General features: G+C 37.7%; 2 protein-coding genes across 9 annotated transcripts; both read right to left on the minus strand.

Annotated features, from left to right (window-relative positions):
* Positions 1-5460: 5460 nt before the first annotated feature.
* On the minus strand, positions 5461-7743 carry LOC135616425 (monoterpene synthase 8, chloroplastic-like). Its single transcript, XM_065115620.1, has 6 exons — positions 7473-7743; positions 6680-7058; positions 6391-6609; positions 6163-6301; positions 5826-6071; positions 5461-5754 (listed from the first exon to the last, which is right to left on the minus strand). The coding sequence occupies exons 1-6, from the start codon at positions 7741-7743 to the stop codon at positions 5461-5463; spliced, it is 1548 nt and encodes a 515-aa protein (XP_064971692.1).
* Positions 7744-11411: 3668 nt separating this feature from the next.
* On the minus strand, positions 11412-24966 carry LOC103992843 (protein NETWORKED 1A-like). 8 transcript variants are annotated; one of them, XM_065118722.1, is made up of 6 exons: positions 24617-24966; positions 23287-23360; positions 17468-20667; positions 16901-17278; positions 14765-16738; positions 11412-12797 (listed from the first exon to the last, which is right to left on the minus strand). In XM_065118722.1, the coding sequence occupies exons 1-6, from the start codon at positions 24670-24672 to the stop codon at positions 11646-11648; spliced, it is 6834 nt and encodes a 2277-aa protein (XP_064974794.1). In that variant the 5' UTR covers positions 24673-24966; the 3' UTR covers positions 11412-11645. The 8 variants fall into 8 exon arrangements, with proteins under 8 accessions (XP_064974794.1, XP_009410992.2, XP_064974793.1 ...); XM_009412717.3 differs by having other exon boundaries at positions 23287-23555; XM_065118721.1 differs by adding an exon at positions 23686-23858 and having other exon boundaries at positions 16901-20667; positions 23287-23555.
* Positions 24967-26278: the final 1312 nt, after the last annotated feature.

Genomic DNA, 26278 nt, shown 5'->3' on the forward strand with positions numbered 1-26278 from the left:
ATTATTGTTTCGCTTTGGTCATGTTGTCACTTCCATCTTATTGTTTCACTTTGATCATATTACTATAGATAAAGATAAGAAGAATGTAGATCATATTATTGTTTCGCTTTGATCATATTGTTTCGCTTTGATCATATTGTCACTTCCATTTTATATATAATTGAATGTAGATAAGAAGAATGTAGATAAATATGTGTATACTGTAGAGCATGTCCCATGATATATATATCATTGAATGGGACATGCTTGTTGAATAATAGCACAGTATATTGTGTACCTTCTAATTGCCATGCTTTGCTCATGATTTCGTGGCACGACCCCGGTAGATCTGGGAATCCAAGTGGGCTCTTCAACTTTCAGCTCCAGTGCCTCATTGGCTGGCGCTATATGTTCAGTACTTGAGACTACCACTGTCTTTCTTTGCCAAACGACGCAAGTGATATTGACCAGTCGTTTACTGGTGCACTATTCATCGTGCATCGTGGCGCTCACCGAGATACCATACCGTTGCTATAAGTCAGTACGGCCTGGTCCACGAATCGATGTCGGGAGTCTTCGATTGGTTAAGTTGGATGACGAGGCCAGTCGGGCTCTCACGACGGGGGGTTGATCAGTGTTTCTTGGTCTGAGCGCCGTCTATGCTGAGCCGCGTCTCTCCGTCTCCAGGGTAGTTGCAGCTCGCCTTCGTATACTGGATGACGATTCTCGGGTTGAGATGCTCGCGGCTCGAGAGTGGCCGCTTGCCTGCAAAAATGGCCTTCGTCGGGTGATTCCCAACTTTGGCCTTTCCGATAAGCAAGTCAGTAGTTGGTTCTTCTTTTTTTCCCCTTATTTTTTTTGACCGGATATCGGCCATGGGCTTTCTACTATTGTACGAGGGTCGGTCGCACGCGGGCTCGACATGGCGGCTGATCCTCAAGGGATGAGAAGGTACTGTGCGGCCGTCGTCCCGAGACACGCGGAACGATGCCAGACGACGGTGTCCCGAGCTTCCGAGACGGGACATGCCAAATAGCGTCTTCCACGTCTATAACCATGTGGATTTCTGCTATAACTTCTTCCACGTTTTTCTTATTTTTCAGTAACAAATGCACCAAAAGAAGATTTACCATGTTCTTTCCTTCTAGCATCTTTATTTAGCAGATTGTCTTTAATTATATCTATAGTTAGAGTCCCATCTAGCGTAGAGTTACAAATTGTCACCACATACGTTTCCCAACATTTTGGTAAAGAGTTGAGAAGTAATAATCCTTGTGTTTCATCATTTATATTCATTTTTATAACAACCAATTTGTTGGCAAAACTCTGAAATAGATTTATGTGCTCAACAATATTATCATTATCTTTATACTTCAAATTTAGAAGCCTCGTGAGGAAAGAAATTCTATTTCCCATTGTTTTTTCATAAAGAGATTTTCTAACCTTTGCCAAATAACATCAGCTCTTTCATTATAAATATGTTCATGTAAATTTATATCGATGCATCTTCTAATATAAGGTTTATCTTTCGTTTTGATGAGCTTATACACATCTAAACAATAAAACAGATTTTTCATCGTACTCCTCGTCGATATGTCGGAGTTGAAGCTGTCGGTAAGATTCTAAAAAGAGCCATGCAGAGCTTTGCTTCCATGCCTAGAGCCTATGTTTAACATCTTCCCTTTGTTGCTTGTGCCGCTTGTTAGGTTGTTCCAGCACCTGAGAGCTACAAAACTGCGGATTTCTATCGGCACAGAGATAGATTCAAACAGCGGCTTGCCTGGGAGATCACTTAGAGAAGGTGGAGTAGCATTTGCTGATGACTGATCTTTATGAACACAAGCTTCTGAGACTTTGAATAACATGTGCTTGCAGAGAGTCATATTGATGTTGTGAAGAGCTTCTTGTCGCCAACGAAGGTTTCGATGGTGACAACTTTTGCCCGCAGCAAAGGCCATTACATCAAACGATAATAATCTAAAATTTTTGAACCTCTTGTATTTATAAATTAAGGATAAAGGAAACGATATATATATATATATATATATATATATATATATATATATATATATATATATATATATATATATATATATATATATATATATATATATATATATATATATATATATATATATATATATATATATATATAAGGTATACAGTCAGAAATGTCTCAAATTTCTTAGAATTTCTTAATTTCTTAGAATTTGATGATACCATCAGGAATATATTGTTGGTCTTGCATTACTCACACATTATATGAAAATAATATAATTCAATAATATGATGATTTACCATAATGTTGTCACTCTTTTTATGTCTAAATACAAGAAAAAATAAAAAATTAGAACTACATCAAATTAGATATGATTTATTTTTACTTCGAATAAGATAATAACCTCGATGATATTTTTTATGGATAGATTTTCATTTTTATAGGGATGAATTTTCATAAAATATTTAATGACTAAAATAGTTTGTGGGTTACTAAAGCCCACTATAAGTTGAACTAATGGGCTATCTGCCCAACATATGGTAGCTTGGAGGAGCTAGAGCTTTTCAGTAATGTTGTTGATAGGTGATGAGAAACTCTTTATCTTTCTTTATCAACACATGAACGTTAAATTATCAATGATCATCACAACATATGTTCTTCTGGACATTTCAGATGGGTTGTAAATGCAATCGACAAAATTCCAGGGTACATGAAGTTGTGTTTTCCTGTGGTCTTCAACATTGGAAAACGATGCAGGATATAGAGTCACGAAGGAGAAAGGCTTGGACATAATACCCTACCTAAAGAGCGCCGTAATATATACAGCATTAATTTGTTTTCTTTCTTGTCTTACACATCAACCACCTCATACCTTTCTTATCAGGACTATTCTTCTTGGTTCAGTGGGCAGATGTATAGGCTTTACAAAGCATCTGCAAATACCAAGATTTTGCGGGATGGTCGTCTATGATTTATAGGCTTTACAATGATTTGACTACGTCAAAAGGTGTTAGAGCTAGCCTCAAAAAATTTACCATAAGGTAATTTTGGCAAAGCAAATTACTATTGCAAAAGAGGGACAATTATAAATGCATGTTTCTAGGCAATAAAACATCCGAAAATACTAAACAAGAAAAATCAAACTATAAGTCCAAACTATTTAATTGAGTATGAACTTAAACCAAAGCAAACACTTAGGTTTTTCTTATGGTGCCACTTAAGGTACCTCTTGTGGTATATCTGACTTCAAAGCCCAGACCCTTATTTATAGTTCCAAGACGAGATAACAAGTCTGATTTTCCCGATGTAGGACTATGGAACTTGCCAAGTACGATCAATGCAACACACACGCAATGTAATATCTCCTCTGTGTCGTTGTCTTTTGTTCTACAGGTCGAGCTGGCGAGAGACGATGTGCCGAAATCTATCCAGTGCTGAAAGAACTGATTAGGGCCAATTGGAGAGCACTAAATGGAGATCGTACACTTTATCTCCTCCGCTGGAAGAATACTTCAAGATGGTGATGGAGAAACTAAGAATCAAGTCGTGTTATTGTTCGTCCAACTTATCGAACTCTATATATATATATATATATATATATATATATATATATATATATATATATATCAAGAATAAAATGGTCGAAATGGATCTGATGTCTCTTTTCATATGAATCTCATGTTGATCCGCTCATTCTAAGGGTTATCTATTGTAAAATTGTCTGTTCATCTATGCTGAGTGACAGTCAATTTAGTACCTGGAATGAGCTGGAATCGTCCCCACTGCTCGTGGATCGTCTCTCCGTCGGCGCCTCGATGCACCATGAATAGTGCTCCAGCAAACGAGTGGTCAATATCACTTGCGTCGTTTGGCGAAGACAGAGCGGGAACCTCATGTACGGAACATATAGCGCCCAGCCAATGAGGGTTCAACGCCCACGTGTCGCTTGGAGCTGCAAGTTAGAAGAGCCCACTTGGATTCCCAGATCTAATCGCCTAAATATGGACGGGGACAAAATCATGTGCAAAGCATGACAATTAGTGGGGTTCCGTGGCCCGTGCTTCATCTACATTAACCCACAGCAAATTATTTGCACTCTTATCTTTCCTGCTACGTGGGGGGAATGTAAGTGAAATATATCATCAATTCAAAATTTAACTATTTTTTTTTTATCTATTATTATATCATGAGATCATTCGGATGCGATCCACGTGTGATTTGATGATGTTGCCATCGAATGTGATCAAGATCATTCACCAATTTGGGAATGCTCCAGCCTAATCCCAACTTGAGTTACGATATAAACATTGGACCATTAAGTCATTTGCCAAACTGATGACGATCGATCTATCAAAAATTATATTAAAATATTAGCCAGTATTATGTCATTAGAGATACTTAGCTACTAAAGTCAGTAATAAAATATTACTCTCAATTCTCATACAATATTTTTATTTTTTTAATACCCGAAATGTATTTTATCATTGCCAACACCTTTTTCTCCCGATGTAGTGGTGACACTCGTGATCGTCACCACCTTCTCTTAAAGTTTTCTCATTTCTTCTCTAATGTTTTTATTTTGTGATGATCGCTTTTATCCCCTTGCTCCATCGTTTTCATTCCATCGTGGCCGTCTTTGTCTTGTCCTTTCGGTCTTATCATTTTATTTTTTATATAGATTCTGTGGAGGTGAGCATGAGAATGTTACAATATATATATATATATATATATATATATATATATATATATATATATATATATATATATATATATATATATATATATCATTGAATTGGACATGCTCATTGAAAGATAATATTGTACACACATCTTCATCTACACTTTTCTTGCGGTCTGTCTCCACCTCGCATTCCCCCATGTAGCAGAGTGCAAATAATTTGTTGTGGGTTAATGTAGATGCAGCACGGGCCGCGGAACCCCACTAATTGTCATGCTTTGCACATGATTTTGTCCCCGTCCATTTTTAGGCAAGTGCAAGTGGGCTCTTCAACTTGCAGCTCCAGTGCCTCATTGGCTGGCGCTATACGTTCAGTACATGAGACTGCCACTGTGTGTTTCTTTGCCAAACGACCCAAGTGATATTTGACCACTCGTTTGCTGGAGCACTATTCATCGTGCATCGTGGCGCTCACCGAGATACCATTCGCGACAACTGGGGACGATTTCAGTTCATTCCATGCACTAAATCTATGGCCACTCAATATGGATGAACAGTCTTTGGAATTCTACCGGACGAGAAGTGCATTTGTTCGGTAGACTTGCCGGTGGCTGGCGACAACGAAGTTTTTGATGGGCTAAACAGTGAACAGACAATTTTACAATAGACAACCCTTAGAATGGACGGACGGATACAACAACATATACTTCACGAAGACCTCAGGAAATATTTATTAGATCAACATGAGATCCATATGCAAAGAGACATCAGATCCATTCCGACCACTTTTATTTTTGGTATATATCTAGAGCTCGATAGGTTGGATAAACAATAACACGACTTGATTCTTGGTTTCTCCATCAGGAATACCGTATCCGTCTCCATGTTCGTAATAGAATTGGGCCATCCGAGAGATGTTAATTGCCACCCTCTTGAAGTATTCTTCCAGTGGAGAAGAGGAAGTACGATTTCCATTTAGTGCTCTCCAATTGACCCGAATCAGTTCTCTCACCTTCTCACGTGCTACATCCTCTGACACGATTTTCTCATGCATGTAGCACTGGATAGATTTCGGCACATCGCCTCTCGACAGCTCAGCCTGTAGAAAAAAAGACAACGACACAGAGGAGATATTACATTACGTATGTGTTGAGTTGACGTCTTGCATACCTTCGACGTAGCCAAATCATCGTAAAGCCTAGAAACCATGGACGACCATCGCGCAAAATCTTGGTATTTGCAGATGCTTCGTAATGCCTCTTCGGTTAAATCATCGCTCACGCAATAAGCATGAGTCAGAAGCAAAGGGCTTGATACCGATGTCCATGCGTTGTCCAGATACTCACCAAGCTTCGGTGTACGTCCATGGTGGTACCATTTCGCTTCGAGCAAGTACGATTTGCATAGATCAACCCACTGAACCAAAAAGAATAGTCCTCAGAAGAAAGGTATCAGGTGGCTGATGTGTAAGAGAAGAAAGGAAACAAATTAATGCTGTATATGTTACGGCTCTCTTAAGGTAGGGTATTATGTCCAAGCCTTTCTCCTTCATGACTCTATATCCTGCATCGTTTGCCATGTTGAATACTACAAGAAAACACAACTTCATGTACCCTGGAAGCTTGTCGATTTCATTTACATCCCATCTGAAATGTCCAGAAGAACATATGTTGTGATGATCATGGATAATATAACGTTCATGTGTTGATAAAGAAAGGCAGGAGTTTCTCATCACCTATCAACAACATTAGTGAAAAGCTCGAGTTCGTCCAAGGTACCATAGACATCGTAAACATCGTCGATTACAGATATTAAGCTAAGTAGCTTCGTTTGCATCTCCCTAAAGCTCCAAAATTGTGGTTCAAAGGCCCAACCAACTGTCCACAAGTAGTTTTCCATCAACCTGTCTCTGGAGAATGGCAACCTCTGTGCAAGACCGAGATCGGTCCACCATCTGGCGATCCAAGTTAACAGTTTTTAATAGACGAGAGAAGTACATACTATTCATGACTAGCTTAGTTTACCTCGACACTTCTTTGAGTTCTCTCTTATGCATGCTCTGGATCAGATTGAAGTCCAGCTTAGCCAATTCAAGTAGAAGAGGGTTCATGGTGGCTTCCCTTTGGTATGTTTCTATGAACCACCTGGTGTGTATCCTTTCCATCCTCCAATTCAGTGGAAGCTCCAAGGCGTGGGCCACATGTTCCCTGAAACGAGGCTCAAGTGATCCCTCTTCCATGAGCTTCTTGAGGTGCTTTGTCGTGAAGTCCATGGCTTCGATCAGTACAAACTCCCCCTCCTTTCCAAGGTAGGAAGCTTCATATAAGCTCAGCATTCCTTTAGTCTGATTCTGGAGGCAAGTTTTGAGGTGGCCCTTCTCATCTTTGAATCTGCTGAACATATCTTTAGTCACAAAGTTCATCGAGACGTTAGATTGCGGCACCATGAACGAACAAACCCAAGTTAAGGCTTCATGAGCATATCAACCATTTTCTTATACACTAAGCACATACAATAACATGTTGGTTAGGATGGATGTATTAGAGAGACTGAAGAATATTCCCATTTCGTCTTGACTAGGCTGCATCTCTCGGCTATATATATATATATATATATATATATATATATATATATATATATATATATATGTATAGCTTCTAGTCGAGATGAATAGATTGTGTATATATTTTATACACCTTGTAACCATCAGTCTAGAAAATTTCAGGAGAAATATTAGTGGAAGTAGACCTTTACGTGTCATAATTAGAACTCTACTCGATTTTATCAGACAGGCGTAGTGTAAGTGAGGTGAACTACCTTCAGAAACATCGAAACCATTTTCTCTGAGAAGCCTGAAGAGAAGTGCTGTTGCATGGAGATTGTCCTTCAGCAGCATGCTTGTGTCTTCCAGGGATCCATGAATGCTCCCTAAAGCATCCTTAATATCATCTTTAAAGTGATATGCCACACCAAGCTGCTGTAGGTGATCGATTAGGTGAAGCTGGTCCTCAAGTTCCTTCTCCTCCTGTATCAGTTTCACAACTTCCTTCTCCAAGTTACTTATCCTTGCAGCATTCTGCTCCTCCATCTAGATTTACAAGGAGATGTAATAAATATACACAATAGCACATCTGAGAGAAGAAAGCAAGCTTAGAATACAAAGAGGTTATGGTGCCAACCGAGTGGTCTCTCGTGAGTGACTGTATGTAGTCATTAGTCCATAAGGTTGGTTGGTAATTGGCTGATCTCCGTAAAGGAGGTTGCCCGCTGCATCTGAAGCGTGGAGAGAGGCATGGATGACGGCCATGGTGTTCGAAGGAAGCGATCCGCCGGAACGTACTGTGGCTGCTGCAAGGGAAGGATGTGGCACAAACGATAGGGAGAAGGCGGAGAGACATTATTTGGTCTGATTACTTGGTAGGTGGCAAACCCAGAATGTATTTGTATAAGCCGGAGAACTTCTCCTATATATATATAATGGAATGAGACATTCTCGCGTGATTATAAGAAAATAAATTATTGAGAAAAATAAATTATGATAAAATTATCATGATATTTTTAATATTTAAATATTATTTTATCAAAATTTTAAATCATAAAAATTATGATAATATATTATTATGATTCTATGAATAGTAAAGATCATAATCTCAATGTTGATCTCCCAAAGGATTTAATAAATATTTTATATTTATTATTGATTGAAAAAATTATTTAATTATCATATTTTATAATATCTTTTTGTGTATATAAATTCATACCAGTATTAATAAAATTAACCTAGTCATTTCTATACGAGAAACATAGTTGCTTCGAGGGATGGTGTCAATTCCATTATCACCTATTTGTTTGAGACCATAAAGAACCTTGCATAACTTAAGATATATTGACGAAGATTGTGATAAATAAAGTTTGAAGCTTGCCTTATAAATATATCTTTAAAAATATGATCATGAAGATCTCTCTTTCTTGGCACTATATCAATAATGCACATCACCTCTTTACAGCTCAACCTGCATATAGAGGAGGATTCAATGTTGTAGACTTGTTTGTCATGATAAGAAGAAGCACACAAATGAGGTTTAACTTTGTGTACCGTCGAATTAGCGAAATCATTGTAGAGGAGAAATAGCATCATTGAACAGTAGGAAAATTTTTCAAAACGAAATGTATCCTTATAAATATATTATTCATATTTAATTATCAAAATCCTCAATTGTTAAACAAAGTAAGACATAAAGTAATACAAATTATTATTGAATTCGCAACAACTGGGTTAAATGGGTTATAGTACTCCAGAATGTTGATGAAATCCCTCTGTCAGTATGTAAAAAAGATTTTGAGGAAGAGGAAAGGTTTGTAGATATGTTAGGTTCCTTTTCATATTAGGAACACAAACAACATCAAAAAGTAAAAAAAAAAATTAAGAAAAAATAAAGATTTGTAGAACAAATATAAATTATTTTAATACCTTTCCCATCATATACTATCGAACCATTATAACCTAAAGTAAGAGATAAATTATTCAAGTCAAACATAATACGATGAGAAGGCCAAAAATCAATAAATCATTTTGATGAAAATTAAAACAATTGAGAAACAAATTGAGCAAACAAAGGTAGTAATAAAAATCAGGTAGGTGGTGTAGCAAGATATGTAGAATAAGATATGTATGAAGGCTGAAACATTCATAGAATAATAGCTTACAAGCGATGATATTTCTTAGCAATATGGTCTTATAAGTCACATATTTGACAGGTGACTTTGTTAAATTGTCGATCAGATTTGTTGATATTTTTGCTGTGACGTTGTTGCATGTAGCCTCTAGAATGATATCACATGTTGCCTCTAGAATAATTACTTGGACTATTATCTTAGATCTTGCCTTTGTTGCTAAGATTGGTTTTGTTGGCAAAATTGATAGTAATGAAAATATCATAAGAAGATGGTAACTCTTGGTTATGATAAGCTTCCTAGTAAGAAAGCTTATCATAAAGTTCTTCAAATGATATAGGACTATTATAAACATGAATCCCAAATAAGATCTCCTATAATCTAAATTAAGATTATTTAATATATAAAAAACGATCTCTTCGTCATCAAGAGATGTATCAGCAAGTGTATCAACTTGAGTTTTGATAACTTACATATAGTTCAAAATAGATTTTGTATCTTTAGAAAGTTTGAATTTCTGAAAATTTTGATATATATTGTCATAAATTTGGACCATATTTGATAAAAGGATTTTATTAAGACTACATAAGAAATGATTTGAAAAGAGAGAGGCAACGATAGCGGCATATCACTTCAAAGATGATATTGGAGACTTACAAAGATGATTTCTACAGCAGCTTGGTGTGGCATATCACTTTAAAGTCTACAGCAGAACATGCAATCCTGGGTGGTCTCACGTCCATATTGGAGACTACTTCTGGTTCCTCCCCTGTATCATCCCCAATTGTAAGTCTCTCTCTCTCTCTCTCTCAGTTCTTTGATCTAATCTCTGGTCTCTAAAATCTCGTATTCGATATGATAACTTAATTACAATCTCTCTCTCACATGTCGAGCTTTTCTATTTGTCTTTACCCAATGTTTTCTCGCATTTATGTGCATAAAATATTAAATGAGATTCTATTTATAGGGATATAATCAAAATTTTAACTTTAACAAGGATAGATACTTCGATCCTAAGATTTAATATTCCAACTCCAACACCTTGCAATCCTCAGGTGAGTAGAGAAGTTTTCCTATGCCCCCTCCGTCAAGTCGTCGCTCATGCAATAAGCATTGGTCATGAAGACGTTCCGGGAAGACCGACATCGACGCGTTGTCCAAGTACTCGTCTAGCTTGGGTTAAATTTAGAATACAAAGGGGTGTATGGTGACAACCGCGCGCATTGTTGCTTGTGAGTGATAGTACGTAGTCATGAGTCCACAAGTTCGGCTGGTAATTGGCTGATCTCCGTAATGGAGTTTGCCCACTGTATCGGATGCGTGAAGGGTGGCGTGGATGACAGCCTTAGTGTTGGAAGAACGGGAACCGCCGGAATGCACCGAGGCTGCTGCAAGGGAAGGATGCGGCACGAAGAGTATGGAGAATGTCGAGAGACATCATTTGGTAGCATGATCTTCCAATCAGGCAGGCAGGCAGGCAGCCTTTGAATGGCTTCTCATAAATCATGGCCAAAAGAGCAAATAATATCATCACAGTTGGTAATTTTACTGTTGAACTACAGCTCGTAGTTATCTAAAATGAAAGCGCCAGAAAAGAATCACCAAACCCGACAAGGAATCTAATTGTAAGTATGTCAGTATCAAATCTAGTTAGTCTGAAACTAATGTTCCAATAATTAACAGTCGATTTCACCTTTTTCCGAGGGAAGCCGTCGATCATGATAGCAACGCAAACGAAGGATCCTAATTCCCTCCTAACCACATTGGTGTCGGGCGCACAGTTGCTTTATTTTGTAGCAATTTTTCCGCATGCAGAGATCAATTGAGTTGGTAACGTCAGTTCTCTGAGCTTTTCGGTCGGTGAGAGAAGGAAAGCTCCTGCAGGGCTACGTTTGTCGGCCGTCTTTTTTCTTGTGCTGTTCCTGTTTCCTACATTTGCTCTGCTTCCCCCGTGCTTCGATGCAAGGGATCTTCTGGTTTACGTGCAGAAGTTTAACTGGAGATTTCAATTGACTTTGGTTTCAAACATATAATAATAGAGCAATGCTGTAGAGTTCATTTGGTTAATACCCACAACAGCAATAAAAGGACTGAATCTAACACATTAAGCCATAATGTAAAACCAGTCATAGGTTGCTACCAAGTGAATTGCATCGAACGTAGACTAGGCCTAAAATGTACAGTTTCTCTTTAACTAGACAATTTGAAAGCAAACCAACTACATCAAGAACAACTTCGCTTGCGCACAGAAAAAGATTGCATTGAGCTAATGCCTCCGTGCGAAGCGAGTTGCTGCAATCTCGGTGATTAAGAATGTCACTGGTCACCCTTCGTTTTCGGCCGCATGCACCCACAGAAGGAGCTCTTCTTTGTCTGTCTACGGCCATCTCTTCTCCCGTAGATATAATCGCTCAGCAGCGTTCGGCTTCTTCGGTCCATGGCACTGGTGTGACGATTTACGTGCTCTTCCTCAAATTTCAGCATGACATACTGGATTTTATGCAGCTCCAGCTCCAGCCTTCCAACCTTCTCTGATTCCTTTCTTGATTGTGTGGAGATTTGTCTTCTTCCGGTGCTGCTGCTTTCTTCAGATTTTGTGCCCATGCCATTTGTGGAATGATATTCTTCAGCCTTGCTCGTCAGTTTGTTGTTTGTATCGATCAACTCCATGACAGCACCTTCAGCATCTTCCAACTGTGATTTGACTGTATCATACCCAGAGCTCGCAGGAAGCTTCCCCATTTGAGAGCTTTCCATTTTCCTCTTCAGATCCTTTACATTGGTTTTAAGGTCTGATAACCTCCTAGCATCATTTTGAAGGCTCTCGAGGACTCTCTTAGTCCATTCTTGTCGAGATGTCAGAACTCTAGTTGGTATCTCTAACTTGTCAACACTCGGCTCCTTCTCAACCATCAGCTCTGAGGACGGGTATTCACTCTTTTCTTCCTCCACGGGCTCTATGTCATGTTCCGTAGCATCTGTTGATGTTTTCCATACTTGTTTGCTGCAATTTGTTTCAGCAGCTTCCCATAATTGATCATCGATCCCATCATTACTAATCCTGCTTAAACCATATGAACCAATGGTCCTGTACGGCAAAGAACTTGAGCCCTGATCGAGTTGAATATCTTTTGTCACTTGCCCATTCTTGCCCTTGGTGATTTCAGTATCATTTAGTCCACCATCATCAACATGTTCAATAGAATGCAGGTTCACTTGAGCTTCCTGTCCCAGTCCAATTTCATTTATCTTTATCCCTTTAGTTTCTTTACTTGCAGCCTCTGAGTTGGAGTTGGCATCAAACCCTTCCTGCTGTCTGTGACTTTGAATGTCTACTATCACTTCTTCAAGAAGTTTGACTTTGGTGATCAATTTCTCCAACACTGGAATGCCTTCAATATTCATTGCCTTATAACCATCACTAGGTTGGTTATCACAGTGATGATGATGAGGAACCAAAGGTAAAACCTGGAAACAGACGAAATGAGTGTCACAAATGAATGTTACAGACACAACTAGCAAACATTGTAGCTTACCTGAGAAAATAAAGAAAAATTCTACACTCAAAAGTAAAAAACAAAATTCTGATGGTCTAGGCAGAAAATACAAGGATTGGATATTAATATGTTGGTATCTCAAGCATGTGATAAGTGGGTAACAAACTTATTTTTGAAAAGGAATAATTTGTCATCACATACCTAAAATGTTGATGAAATTGCAAGCTCACTAAGTTGATCACACTCAGCTGTGTGGATAAATTGTTGATTGCATACAGCTATGGAGTTGGATCACTCAGCCTCATCAGACCTCAAAATTAAAGGCAGGACAAATTCAGTTGACCATAAAATTCCCTACTCAGATGCATTCAGAGAACTCTACTCGATGAATTCATGAAAACAAGCTTGTAGTAACACAGCTGGACATGTCCAAGTTAACTTGTGCCAGAGTCTTCAATTCAATTCAGCTTTCCACTTGGTCTTCACAAAACTTGAGATCAAACACACTCCATTGACTCGGTAAACTCATGACTTCGTTCATTCAAATCCACTAGACTTCATTCATTCATCCAACACATTAAAGCACTTCTGACACCTGACTAATTTTATCATATGAGGGATGGATCTACATTGTTTTTTGACAAATATATATCCATATATAGACCAAATAGTTTGCTATTGTATTGCTGAAGCAATAAAAATTAATAAGAAACAATATAAACAAGCTGTTCAAAAATAAACTGTCAGACTTTATATTTTTTTTAATACAAAAATTACCTTTCTGAAAAGCAATAAGATATATCATTGTAATTGTCCTTTGAATCTTAATCAGAGACATCAGTTTTTAATTCTTAAAATGTCATATCATCATATCTGCTTCTTGTGAGGTGTGATGGTCCTTCAGTTTTAATTGATTCTATTTGTCGTTAATTTGTGATGCAATTACTGGTCAATAGCAAACTAAAAATTTCTGTACATGTACACCCTCATAAAATAAAATCAGTGTCACAATGCCTCCCCCCAAACCAACACCAACCTCCCTCCCCACATCACCCCAATTCGAAAAAACAGTCTGTCGTATTAATCCTACATAAAATTGTGATGATCCATATTACTCAATTGCTCATGTAAATGCCCTCTTGGATCTTGCTTTGGTCTTAATGTCCTCATGGTAATTTACTTTAGCATATATACCTCTCCAAAAATCTAGGCAAGTCCAACGGTAATGGTTGAGTGAAAGGAACAATGATGCAAAAGTGTATTCTACATATTAGTATGGTACATATATGTACATTCTGATATAGTTAGACTTTAACAAGATCACAAGTTTTTGTTGCCAATGACCTTGGTTTGGGAAGTTACCATTATAATTTGATGATCTCAAGGGGCAGACTGTAATTGGATGAATTCAAAAGAAAAAGGTATTCCGATTTTTATGATATCATTTAGGTTTTAGAAAAATCACAATTAAGGAACCTTATGCTTTACAGAAACCACTAGACTAATACCCAAAATTACCGAAGTAACTGCTTATAGATTTGAAAAGTAGTACATATCTGTCAAGGATTTAAATGCTAGTCCCGTTGATATTTACTGGCCCAACCAAGTACCAATATCGAAATGTATAGTTTTAATATTGATACATATACCATTACTTTTATTTTTTTATCATTTTATTCCATTACCGGACAATATAGATTGTTATACTGTTCAACCACTCATTACTATTTATATCATAATGGTTTGAGATATTAATTAAATCCTCATATTTGATTATCTCAAATATTTTAATTACTAGTTATCAAATCTCAAAGCTTGTCAATTCTTCAAGTAGCTTAACTCAAGTTGCATGTCGAATTTTCTGTTTCGAAACTTAAATTATGATTTAAATGTTAGCAGTACCAGCAGATTCATCATATTTAACAAATCTAGGAGTACCTCTTTGTCATGACAGATTGATATTCTGGGCTTTGACATTGTCATAATTTGTTCTTCCAGAGATTTAACACTATTCCACAAAGATGCAACCAGAGCCAGATAGAAATCTAAGCCAGCCTTCAACCCATTGTTTTCTCCCTCTAAATCATCAAGCTTTTTCTTCATACTATCCAATTGCTCCTTGGTTAAAGCTACCTCCATTTTCAATGTCTCCTTCTGCAATAGGGAACCAACTTCTTCTAGTATCAGCTCATGAACTTTTTCTTCATACAGCGCTGAATTAACTGTGGAGACTTGGATATCACTTAATAATGCTTTGATTTCGACTTCACAGTGTTCATTTTCATCTATTTCTTTCTGCAGTTCTAATTTCAAATCTTCCTCCCTGCTCATAAGTACTTTAACTTCTTCACGCATATGATAAATTTCCCTTTGCAGCGTCTCATTTGCTTCATAAAGACATCTGATCTCCTTATTTCTGTCGACAACTACTTCAGATAAAGTTGAAATCTTCTGCGCCAACTCTTCTTTGATCAGCTTATCTGCTTCATAATCCAGCTGAATACCATCAAGAATTCTACACAATTCCAAGTTCTTTTGTTGGGTGGATTGAGCATTTTGACTTATTTCCAGTAACTGTGACTGTTTTTGTAACAGTTGGCTCTCTAATCTTTGTCTTTGAAGACTTAACTCCTCACAGACGCATGTAGCTGTAAACAAATCAAATTCTGAAAGCAGGACATGATTTCTGAACTCTTCTTCTAGGTAAGTAACGAACTCCCTAATATGTGTTTTTTCTGCCTCAAGTATCTTTATCTTCTCCTTTAGTTTATCAATCTCAGCATCAAGAGCATTTTTAATAAAATGAAGAGAATCCAGATCATAAGTGAAGGATTTCAACTCCGACAATTTCTCTGCACTATGGTTCCTAAACAACAAATAAAGGTGGTCTAGTTTCAGAGCCTCTGCAAGGACTTCAATATGTTCCTCTTCCAACAAATTATGTTTTTCTCTTAAGTTGCAAAGTTCATCCATGAGAATCTTCTTGTTTTCAATTAAATTTTGAATTTCATATTTAGATGTCAGGAGAGCCTCTTGCAGGTCAGTCAAATGTTCATGGAAAACTTTCATTGCAGTCTTTGATTCTACTTCCCTTTGGTTGCTTGCTTCCACATCATTCATTAGTTTTTCATTCAATTCTCGAAGTTGAAGATTTTTGTTTCCTAATGCTAATAATTCTTTGGTTTTCATATCACGTTCTTTTTCAAGAGAACATTTATCCAATCTCAGACTGGCCAGATCCAGCATTGTATTCTTCAGCATAGTGACAAGAACTGATATCTCAAGATGCAGTAGTTGATTATCATGCTCGGCTTCTGAAACACAATTCAGAATATTTCTAAATTCGCCCAAAATAATATCTATGAGAACTTCGACCTGGAATTCATCCACGGAAACAGACTTCTTGCCAACAATAAGAGTGTTCTGCAGCAAACAAATTCCAGTTCTTAACTTCTCATTTTGCTCTGACAATGACATTATGTTTTTGATATGCATAAGTTTCTCCTGCTCAAGTGCTGAAATAAGTGCCTCAGTCCTTCTACATGCCTCGATATTTTTCTCGCATTCTTTCAAAAGAACCAAGTTCCTTCCATTCACATCGGACAAACTTCTTTGTAAGATAAAATTTCCTATTAGATAACCAATCACATTATCCTGTTCTGATTCAAGCTGCTGATCTTTAAGCTGGCTTTCTTGTTGCAGAAGAAAATTGTGGTTCTCTGATGTGGCTAGCTGACACTTGAATGATTGGATACGAGTTTCATGCTCTTCTTTTTCTAGTTTCAAAAGATCTTGCAGATCCTTGACCTGACTGATTATCAGATACTTTTCTCTTGTTAGATTCAAGTTATCGTCCTTCATGTCCACTAACCTATTCTCCAGTTCTTCCAAATTCAGAGTGATGTTATTAACCTGACATAAACAGGAATAAACTATTCAGGCAGCAAAATAGAGCTTCGTAAAAAATTTATATGGCAAGTTAGAATAATCGTTATGCTTTCAGGTATAATTAATTGGAAAAATTGTTATCACAGAGTAATTACAACTTAAATAGGAAGAGGGAGAGAAATTAACCTGACTGACAAGAGTGTCCCTTTCAATAAGAAGGCCAGAGTTCTGATCACGGAGAGAGTCACAGGAGTTTTCAGAATCCTTCAATTTTGACTTCAAACATCCAGCTTCACTGCTTACATCAGACAGGCAGTTTTCCAAAAAGGATTTCTCTTGTGAAAGTTTCTCCAGATTCTTAGTAAGAACCTCTACCTGAGAAAGTAGATTGTTCCTTTCAGTAAGAAGACCAGAGTTCTGATCATTTAGTGACCGAGAGGATTCTTCAAAGTCTTTCAACTTTGACCTCAAACACCTGACCTCACTTCTTTCATCAGTTAGGGAGTTCTCCAAGGTTAATTTTTTGTGTCCAAGCTTCACCGCATTCTGAGTAAGGATCTCAACCTGAGAAAGCAGATTGCTTTTTTCAGCAAGAAGACCCGAGTTCTGATCATTGAGTGATTGAGAAGATTCTTCAAAGTCTTTCAACTTTGATCTCAAACACTCAACTTCACAGTTAACATCAGATAACGAGTTCTCCAATAAGGAATGTTTGTGTGAAAGATTCTCCATGTTCTGAGTAAGAAAATGTACCTGAGACACAAGAGTATTCCTTTCAGCAATGAGGCCAGAATTCTGATCAGTAAGAGACTGACAGGATTCCTCAGAGTCCTTAAACTTTGACCTCACACATCCAACTTCAGTCCTCACATCAGATAGAGAGTTCTCCAAGAGGGAATTTTTCTCCGAAAGCTTCTCTATATTCTGAGCGAGAATTTCCAATTGAGAAAGAAGATTATTCCTCTCAGCAAGAAGACCAGAGTTCTGATTGGTGAGCGAACGAGATGATTCTTCAAGGTCTTTCAATTTTGACCTCAAACACCAAACTTCACTGCTTACATCAGATAGGGATTTCTCCAAAAGCAAATTCTCGTCTGAGAGTTTCTCTAGATTTTGAGTAAGAATCTTGACCTGTGAAAGAAGGCTGTCCCTTTCATCATTGAGTGACTGAGATGACTCTTCACAATCTTTCAACTGTGACCTCAAAGATTCGACTTCACAGCTTATATCACATAATGAGTTCTCCAAGAAAGAATTTCTGTCCGTAAGCTTCTCGACATTCTGAGTAAAGGTCACTACTCGAGAGAGTAAATTGTCCCTTTCAGAAAGAAGACCAGAGTTCTGATTGCTAAGTGATTGGCATGATTCTTCAAGGTCCTTCAACTTTGACTTCAAACAAGCCATTTCACTATTTACATCAGAAAGGGAATTTTCCAACCTGGAATTTTTGTGTGAAAGGTTCTCCATGTTCTGAGTAAGAACTTCTATCTCAGTAACAAGAGCATTTCTTTCTGCAAAAAGACCAGAATTCTGATCACTTAAAGACTGACAGGATTCCTCAGAGTCCTTCAGTTTTGTCCTCAAACACCCAACTTCAGTAGTTACATCAGATAGAGAACTCTCCAAGGAGGAATTATTCTCTGAAAGCTTCTCAACGTTCTGATTAAGAGTTTCTAACTGAGAAAGAAGATTGTTCTTTTCAGCAAGAAGACCAGAGTTCTGATCACTGAGCGACTGACAGGATTCTTCAAAATCTTTCAACTTTGACCTCAAAGACCCAACTTCACTGCTTACATCAGATAGGGAGTTCTCCAAGAAGGAATTCTTGTCTGAAAGCTTCTCCAGATTTTGAGTAAGGATCTCGACCTGCAAAAGAAGAGCATTCCTTTCTGAGAGAAGATTAGAGTTCTGATCCCTGAGTGACTGAGAGGATTCCTCGAACTCTTTCAACTTTGACCTCAAACGGCCAACTTCATTGCTTACATCAGATAAGGAGTTCTCTAAGAAGGAACTTTTCTTGGAATGCTTCTCCACATTCTGAGTAAGGATCTCTATCTGAGAGAGAAAACTCTTCCTTTCAGCAAGAAGACCAGAGTTATGATTGCTGAGCAACTGACAGGATCGTTCAAAGTCCTTTAACTTTGATTTCAAACAATTGACTTCAGTGCCTAAATCAGATACAGAGTTCTCCAAGAATATATTTTTCTCTGAAAGGGTACACACATCCTGAGTAAGAATCTCTACCTGAGGAACAAGTGCATTTTTCTCAGCAATATAGTTGGAAATTTCACCATTGAGAGATTCATGCAAATTTTCTAGTGCTAAAGTCTTTCCTCTTAGAACTTCTAACTCAATGCTTGCATCAGCGAGTGAATCTTCCAAGACCATGTTCTTTTCTAATACATTGTCCATATCTCTCAGCTTGTCCACAAGAAACTCTTTTTCAGCTTCATGTTTCTTGCATATATCGTTTAACGCAGAATTTTTATTCTGTAAATCCTTTACAGCTGCCTTAAGGGACTCTGCACATATGCTTGCCGCTTCCTTTTGCTCCATCAGATCTCGGTGTTTGCCTTCTAGATCATTTATATCTTCTTTAATATGGTTAAGCTCTTCAGTGAGACCTTCCTTTTCACATAAATAGAGCCGAACTTCATCTTCAAGGGTCTTATTCTTCTCCTCGATCAAAATTATTTTACCTTGAAGTTCTTTTATCATCAAGCTAGAGTGAAGATTTTGTTCATGTAAGGTGCCATTTTCCTCCTTAAGCTTACATATCTCTTCCTGTAGATCCACATTACACAATTCTATATCCCTCAATTTCTGGATCCATATTTGAATTTCTCTACTCAAATGATCTATCTCTTCCTGAGATTGAGTGTGCAGCTTTTCCTTTAGGCAGAGAGCCATCTCAGTCTGCATGCACTGCTGGTGTTTTTCTTCGATAGTAATTTGGAGTTTCTCCAATTCCTCTCGCTTCTGGTGAAGTTCATTCTCTTCCATGTTTACTTGCTTTGCTATCATCTCTAGCTCCAACAAAAGAGATTGGTTAAGTTCTTCAGAACTCTGTAGCTTCTTGACTTTGTTTACCATCTCATCATTGAGTTTCCTCAATTCGTTCTGTGTTGTTGAGATTTGAGATTCGAGAACAGAGATTCTTTCCAGAGATATTTGGTACTGTATATTACTTGCTTCTTTTTCAGAAATTAATTCAGAGATTCTGTCCTTTAGTCCTTGAAGCTCATTCTCTGTTTTATTATTACGATCAGATTCTGTTGTTATCTGGTTCTTCATATTTTGGCTCCCTGATGATAACTGGGAAATGTCTTGTTGCAGACCTGTTGTCACATAGCTCGCATCCTGTTTCTCCTTAACTTGATTTTGTTCTCTGGAACACTTATGTGTTATATTCTCAAGATCTTGTCCCTCTTCCTCTTGAAAATGTAGTCCTTTTCTTACTCTCCCTTCAGATGTTGTAAATGCTGTCCCTTCCCCAATTGCAAACATCTCATTCAATTGCTTCAACCCTTTTTTGCTTGATAATGAATCGCTTGGTTCAGAATATCCCCCATTTCTTTTAATTACATGCAATTCGGATGACAAGCTCAATGCGTCCTTCTGTAATTCATCAAGGTCAAATAACGCACGAAGGGGTGGTGGCCCTTCAGGAGTGTGAGGCTCTGCCTCATTGCCAGAATAACCATAAGGTGACTCATCTGACAGTACTAATGGAATTTGGTTAGGGAATGCCTCTGCCATTGTCCGATGGGCCTGGCGAAGTGCTCCAGTTGCATGATCATATTTTTCTGCTAATGCACGGTATGCTCGGTAGAGCTCCTCAACCAATTTCAAGAGCTCAGGGCGCTTCTTATAATACATCTCAGCTCTCCTTGCAAAGGAATCAGCATCTTCTTCCAACAGCTTGATTATTGTGTTGACCTTCATGTCCGTATCTGTTCAAGCAGTGCCCCTTTTAGTTAAAATTATTTCCAAGATAATAAAAAGTGGTCACATATTAATTATCGTAGAAATTCACAACTTAGCAGTCAAATAATGATAAAGTCATAGAGAAAAAGAAATTAATGCAATATATTATCGATGATACTATCCCTAAATGGAGAGGTTTTGCTTATTTAAATAAGTGTATGATTCTCCCATTCTTATAAAATGTATAAATTCACACTAAGCTAGATGCTTAAAGAGCAAAATTGCAAAGCATAGAACTTCTAATCAAGAAAATGTTAGAAGAAGAGGGATTCTCACACATATGTGGGATGTTTATGGAGAATGGGGAGCATGTGGCTCCCCACTTCTGCCTCCCTATGACGCATACAAGCATTTCCAGCAATGTGAAAAATTTTTGACAGACAATTTTATGGGCTAAATTCAAGGTAGATTACATGGTCTTTGTTGACTGGTTATACACTGGAGAATTCCCACAACTGATAAAGAACATCAAAGCAGCCTGCATATGTTTTAGGATTTGGATCAGCTTTCCCAATGCAAGCCTTCTTATCTATGAGCTCACACAATACAAACAGAAGATTGGAGATCATTCCTTCTATCGGCCCAGTAAAAGCATGGAAAGCTAAGGGTTTTAGTTCATTATTCCATTATGATAACTATGCCTAAAAAGATCTCAGTAGGCAAAAGCTTTAAGCCATCCAAAGATGAATTGACATATACACTTACTGGTTTGTCTGCTTACCTAATTCCCAATAGCTCGAAACCCTATCATGTTTCAGATGCTTGCTCTTTGAAATACACTTAACCCAGCCATGGAAGAAAATTTAAATAGCTTTTATCTGCAAAAAGAAAAACAAAGGGTTTTCTTCAATCTAATTCAACCAATTATCGTTGATCAAGGTGGTCTGTTTCTCTCAGTGCTTACCTAATTTCCAGTAATGATATTTACAGTATAATTAAGCCTGCATCAATTACAGGTTCAAATGATCGTCCAAAACCTCATCAACTTCAACAACACAAACGCACATTGTGATGGATGGGGTGTCCTCAGAGAGGACAAGCAAATTGATTACAGATAATTAAGTATGTCTTAGAAAGAAATTTTTGGTCCTCATTGTGCTCATATTTTCTGTATCAGAAGTCAATATGCATGAAGAACTTTTTGCTTGGCACGTCTATCACTCGTATCTAAAGGATAAAAGAACCTAACAGATATCATTGGCACATCTCTCTTATAAGATATTTTGGCTACTTTAAGAATCACTTATATCTCAAATAATGAAAAATATGTACCTATCAAACATTACTATTTGACTGATTTCATGGACTGTTATGTAGAAACTGCAAGCTTCTTCATTGGATAGGCCCACTCAGACCTCTGGAAAAACTTCGGAGGTGTGACTAAACGAACAATTGGTATTTCTTGATATATATTTTCTTAATTTTGTCTTCTAGATATTTGGCAAGGATTAGAAGATTGAAAACAATCTTTTTGCCATTTTCAGTGATATTTAATTTTTGTTAAATTGCCAATGTCTACATACCTGTTTAATTGTTCTAGTTGGATAATGGAGCACTCAGACAAAAAATGGACTCAAGATATGAAAGAATGACAGTTTATTTAAGGAAAGAAAATAGAAGAACAGTAAGGTTATTATTACCCATGATGGATAACAAATGGGTAGTCGATCACAATAATGCTAAATGTGCCTTATGAAGCTAGTATGATCCTAACAAGAAAGTGAAGGGCAATGGTCCCTAAAAGACTAACAAAGGAATTAAGCTATGCTGAATTTGCTCTCCTCTACTAATAATGTGAATATGTGGAAATGCAGCTCATGACAAGAAAATTTTCACCATTGCTGCTTAAGAGTCAAATTTTGTGTTAGAGAGTAGGGCATGAAAGTAATGGGTGAAATTGAATGATGAGTGTATTGATGATTCATAGTGCATTTAATACATTATATTCTAAAATTTAGCTGGTATAGTGATTGGACTTGAGTTGTGGATCCAATTAAACCCAATCCTGAATTAAGAAAGGAAGAAAGAATATCTTGAGAACACAATAAAGCATCAAAGGTTACAAAATTAGGGATCTATGCAGAAAAATCAGTCAAGATTCATCAGGGGTCCATCAGCACTCACAGAGCTAACATGGCATCACAAAAACAGAATGGGATTGCACCATGTGCTAGAAAGAAGGCATGTGTTATGGTGCATGACAAGTCAACTTTCGCTAAAATAAAATGTGGAATTTCTGGAACATCAAATTCAGCTAAACATGAAAAACGATGTAATTTAGATAACTTTGAAGCTCATTTTCCTATAATTTAAATTCAAATTTAGCTGCACCATACATAAATAAACAAGAGGAGAATAAATCTTTTATAAAAGGCAATCTTGGTCAAGCAAGACTAAAGGAATGACTACTCTTTGACTAAGTGTAGGAAATGACAACTGATAAATCATGCCGAGCTGCATGAGAATAGTAAACAATAAGTAAAAATAATAATGATCTTTCACAAATTTTCTTTTTATTAAGTGTGGAGCTCCATGAAACTGTAGTTCCAAGGGAGACACTGATCAAGAAGAAAATTGTCAAGTACCTGCAAGATTCTCCTGAAGCCATTTGGAATTCTTTGGACTAATATGACTATCCCACCACCATGAATAAAGTCGCCTGGATTCAGCTTGCAGCTTGGCCGCCATGGACTCAAGCACGATAAATATTATTCTTTTATATTGAAAAAGCTCGATTACAAAATCTTCAGTGATAGATCTATGGCACGGCTGAGAAATAAAACCAGTGAAAACTACTCTGAAGTTAACACCACATTTGATAGCTTGAAAAGCAATTCGGTATCTTGCAGTTTACCTAGGCATTGCACAAAGGCATGCTTCAGAAAGTAGAAAGATTTTGTGAAAGTGGAATTAAATATTGACTTAAAGATGATTGAAAGGCCACCCAGTGTCCAAAATCAAGCTATAAGACAATCAGAACATGCCTGATGCCCTCACTCTGGTGCTTGTTAGACATCAGTTGCATCAATATACGACAGGGATGAGTGTTTGAAACCTCCAAGCGATACAGAGATAATACATAAACAATGCGTCAATATATTTTTGGGAAGAAAAACTCCTTAGCCTTATCAAAGGTCATGAAAAAATCGAGGGTTTCCTGATCACAAAAAAAAGGAATTATAATACGAAAATTGTCAACCTTGCTCAAATCCACCATCTAGAGCAATTAATCTATGTTTTTTTTTCCGGCTTTCGGTAAATCAGAAGTGAGTAAAGCATCGACTAAAATGTTAAAAAGAGATGGAAGCCGCTAAGAAAACGGAACGTTCCCAAGCCCAAACAACCTGCAGCACAAGAACTACCACCAGGAACAGAAGAAACAAATGGCGTTGGTTCTATCGGCTTTTCCACTAAAAACAGATTAAAAGGAAATTTTACTTGTAGAATCCACTTATGGGAGAGGACACACGAAGCCTACCATGCAAAATCAAAAGAGTCGGAATACAAATGGAAGGATTTGAGGAATGAAACAAGAACAAGTTCTTTTCCTAAATGGCTGGTGAGAAGGCGATACAGTTGCTGTGGAGAATAAAGAAGGTTTTTTTTTTTCCACATTGATTCTCATGGCACTAATCTTATGCGAGAGAACAAAATTTCGCAAAAAAAATCCACAGGACAGAAAAAATAAATAATCGACAACAAAGGAAATAACACCGATTTTGCATAAGATCAAGACACTAGAGGTTCGAAAACGAATCACTTCGGATCCTGGACAACAGATCGTCGCGGGCATTGATGTTTGGCACCAAGAATCCGACACTCCAAGAACTAGAGACCAAGTCCAGCATGCAGATCGCAAGAAAACCACGAGAACACGAAAGAAAGATCTAATCTTGGGGTGAGGAAACGCCATACCAAGGAGCAAATCTGAAGCGATCACCAACGAGCAACAGCCCAGCTGCCTTTCTCATCCACCCTCAACCCATCTCCTCTTTCCCCTCTCTCACTCTCTACTGTTCCTATCTTTTCGGTACTGGCAAGACAAAAAGCAAAGGCTGCAGTGCACACTAGAAAAGGAGAAAAAACTCGAGCACAAACGACGTGGAACGGCGAAAGAGGCGTCTTGTGAGAGGTCTGGTGTTCAAATCTCGGAGTAATTCCGAGTTGATTGGCGAGTAGAGCCGACGGGTTACGGAAAGTAAGCAGCGTAGTGTAGGGCTTAGACTGAGAGCAGCGGATCCTGTGGAAGCTGTTAGTCTCTTCGATTTGGCGAGAAGCGGTTCTTCTTCCTTCTTAAGCCGCTCTCCATATACACACAATGTTTCCCCGTGTCACTCTCTCCCGCGAGCTTTCTCTGCTGTGTGTATTGTCCTCACCTGTCCGATCCGACGCAGGAAACAGGATTCTTCAAGAGCAAACTTGTGGGTCCCGCTCGCCAATCGACTCAAGGATGGTGCCAGCTGGCGAGGCAGACAGCGTTCCTGTCCGATCCGAGACAGCAAATCGCCCACGTCACGTGACTTAGATGTGGGGCAATTTACAGGATTGCCATCTGATTTGGACTCCCTTCTCGGGTCTTGTTCTTGTCGTGTCGTCGGTTCTCGTGTTCGCGGTGGTCGAGCTAAATGCCTCGGTTGGACCGGAGAATTACGAGGTGGTCCACTGTGGAAGCACTGTCGCTGACGGAATCCTATTAATCGTGTCTGCGGCGGTGGGGAGTCAGACTCGATTGGGCTCGGTGGTCAGCCGAATCACATGCTCGAGCAGATTAATCGTATCAGCAGCGGTGGGGAGTCAGACTCGATTGGGTTCGGTGGTCAGCCGAATCACATGCTCGAGCAGACGTGGCAACATCCGGTTGGCTCGGTCGACTACTGATGTCCATCCGACACCGAGTCCGACCTGACAAAAATTTTCGAAGATTTAATATGCGAATGTAATTATGGAAGCTGGCTTTGACCAAAGTCCACAACTAATGTATCATAATCAAGGGTCAAACATAGCTTTGACTTATTGGTTCATTAACTCAATTATTTTATAACTAGGTTTCAATTAAGTTCTCAGAATAATTTTTCATTTTATTTCATAATTTGGTTATTCTTGATCAAAAATAGGTTGCAAATTACTTGATTAAAATGGGTTCTGCTTTATGAAATACAGCTTTTACTGCTCTAAATTAAATTATTATCATTATTATTATTATTATTATTATATATATATATATATATATATATATATATATATATATATATATATATATATATATATATATGATCATCTACTCTCTTTTGGACTTGTGAAGGATAGGTAGGTAATTGCATTATTACTTTTAAAAATAAAAGAACATATTTATATGAACAATAAATATGAGACACATCTTCTAACTGGGATAAATAAATAGACAAGTGATGCATTATAACAAGTTGAAATTAGGAAAAGTAATCAAGTTTATTTTTACCTCCTTCGTTAAATTTCAACGTTTAGGACCCAAGTTTGATGAGCTAACGGACCTATCAACTTTATTTTGATCTAAACTATTGATCAAAATGCTTAAGCTGAAGTTGATAATAGTACATT

This window comes from Musa acuminata, chromosome BXJ2-7 (assembly GCF_036884655.1).
Source record: "Musa acuminata AAA Group cultivar baxijiao chromosome BXJ2-7, Cavendish_Baxijiao_AAA, whole genome shotgun sequence".
NCBI lineage: Eukaryota > Viridiplantae > Streptophyta > Magnoliopsida > Zingiberales > Musaceae > Musa > Musa acuminata.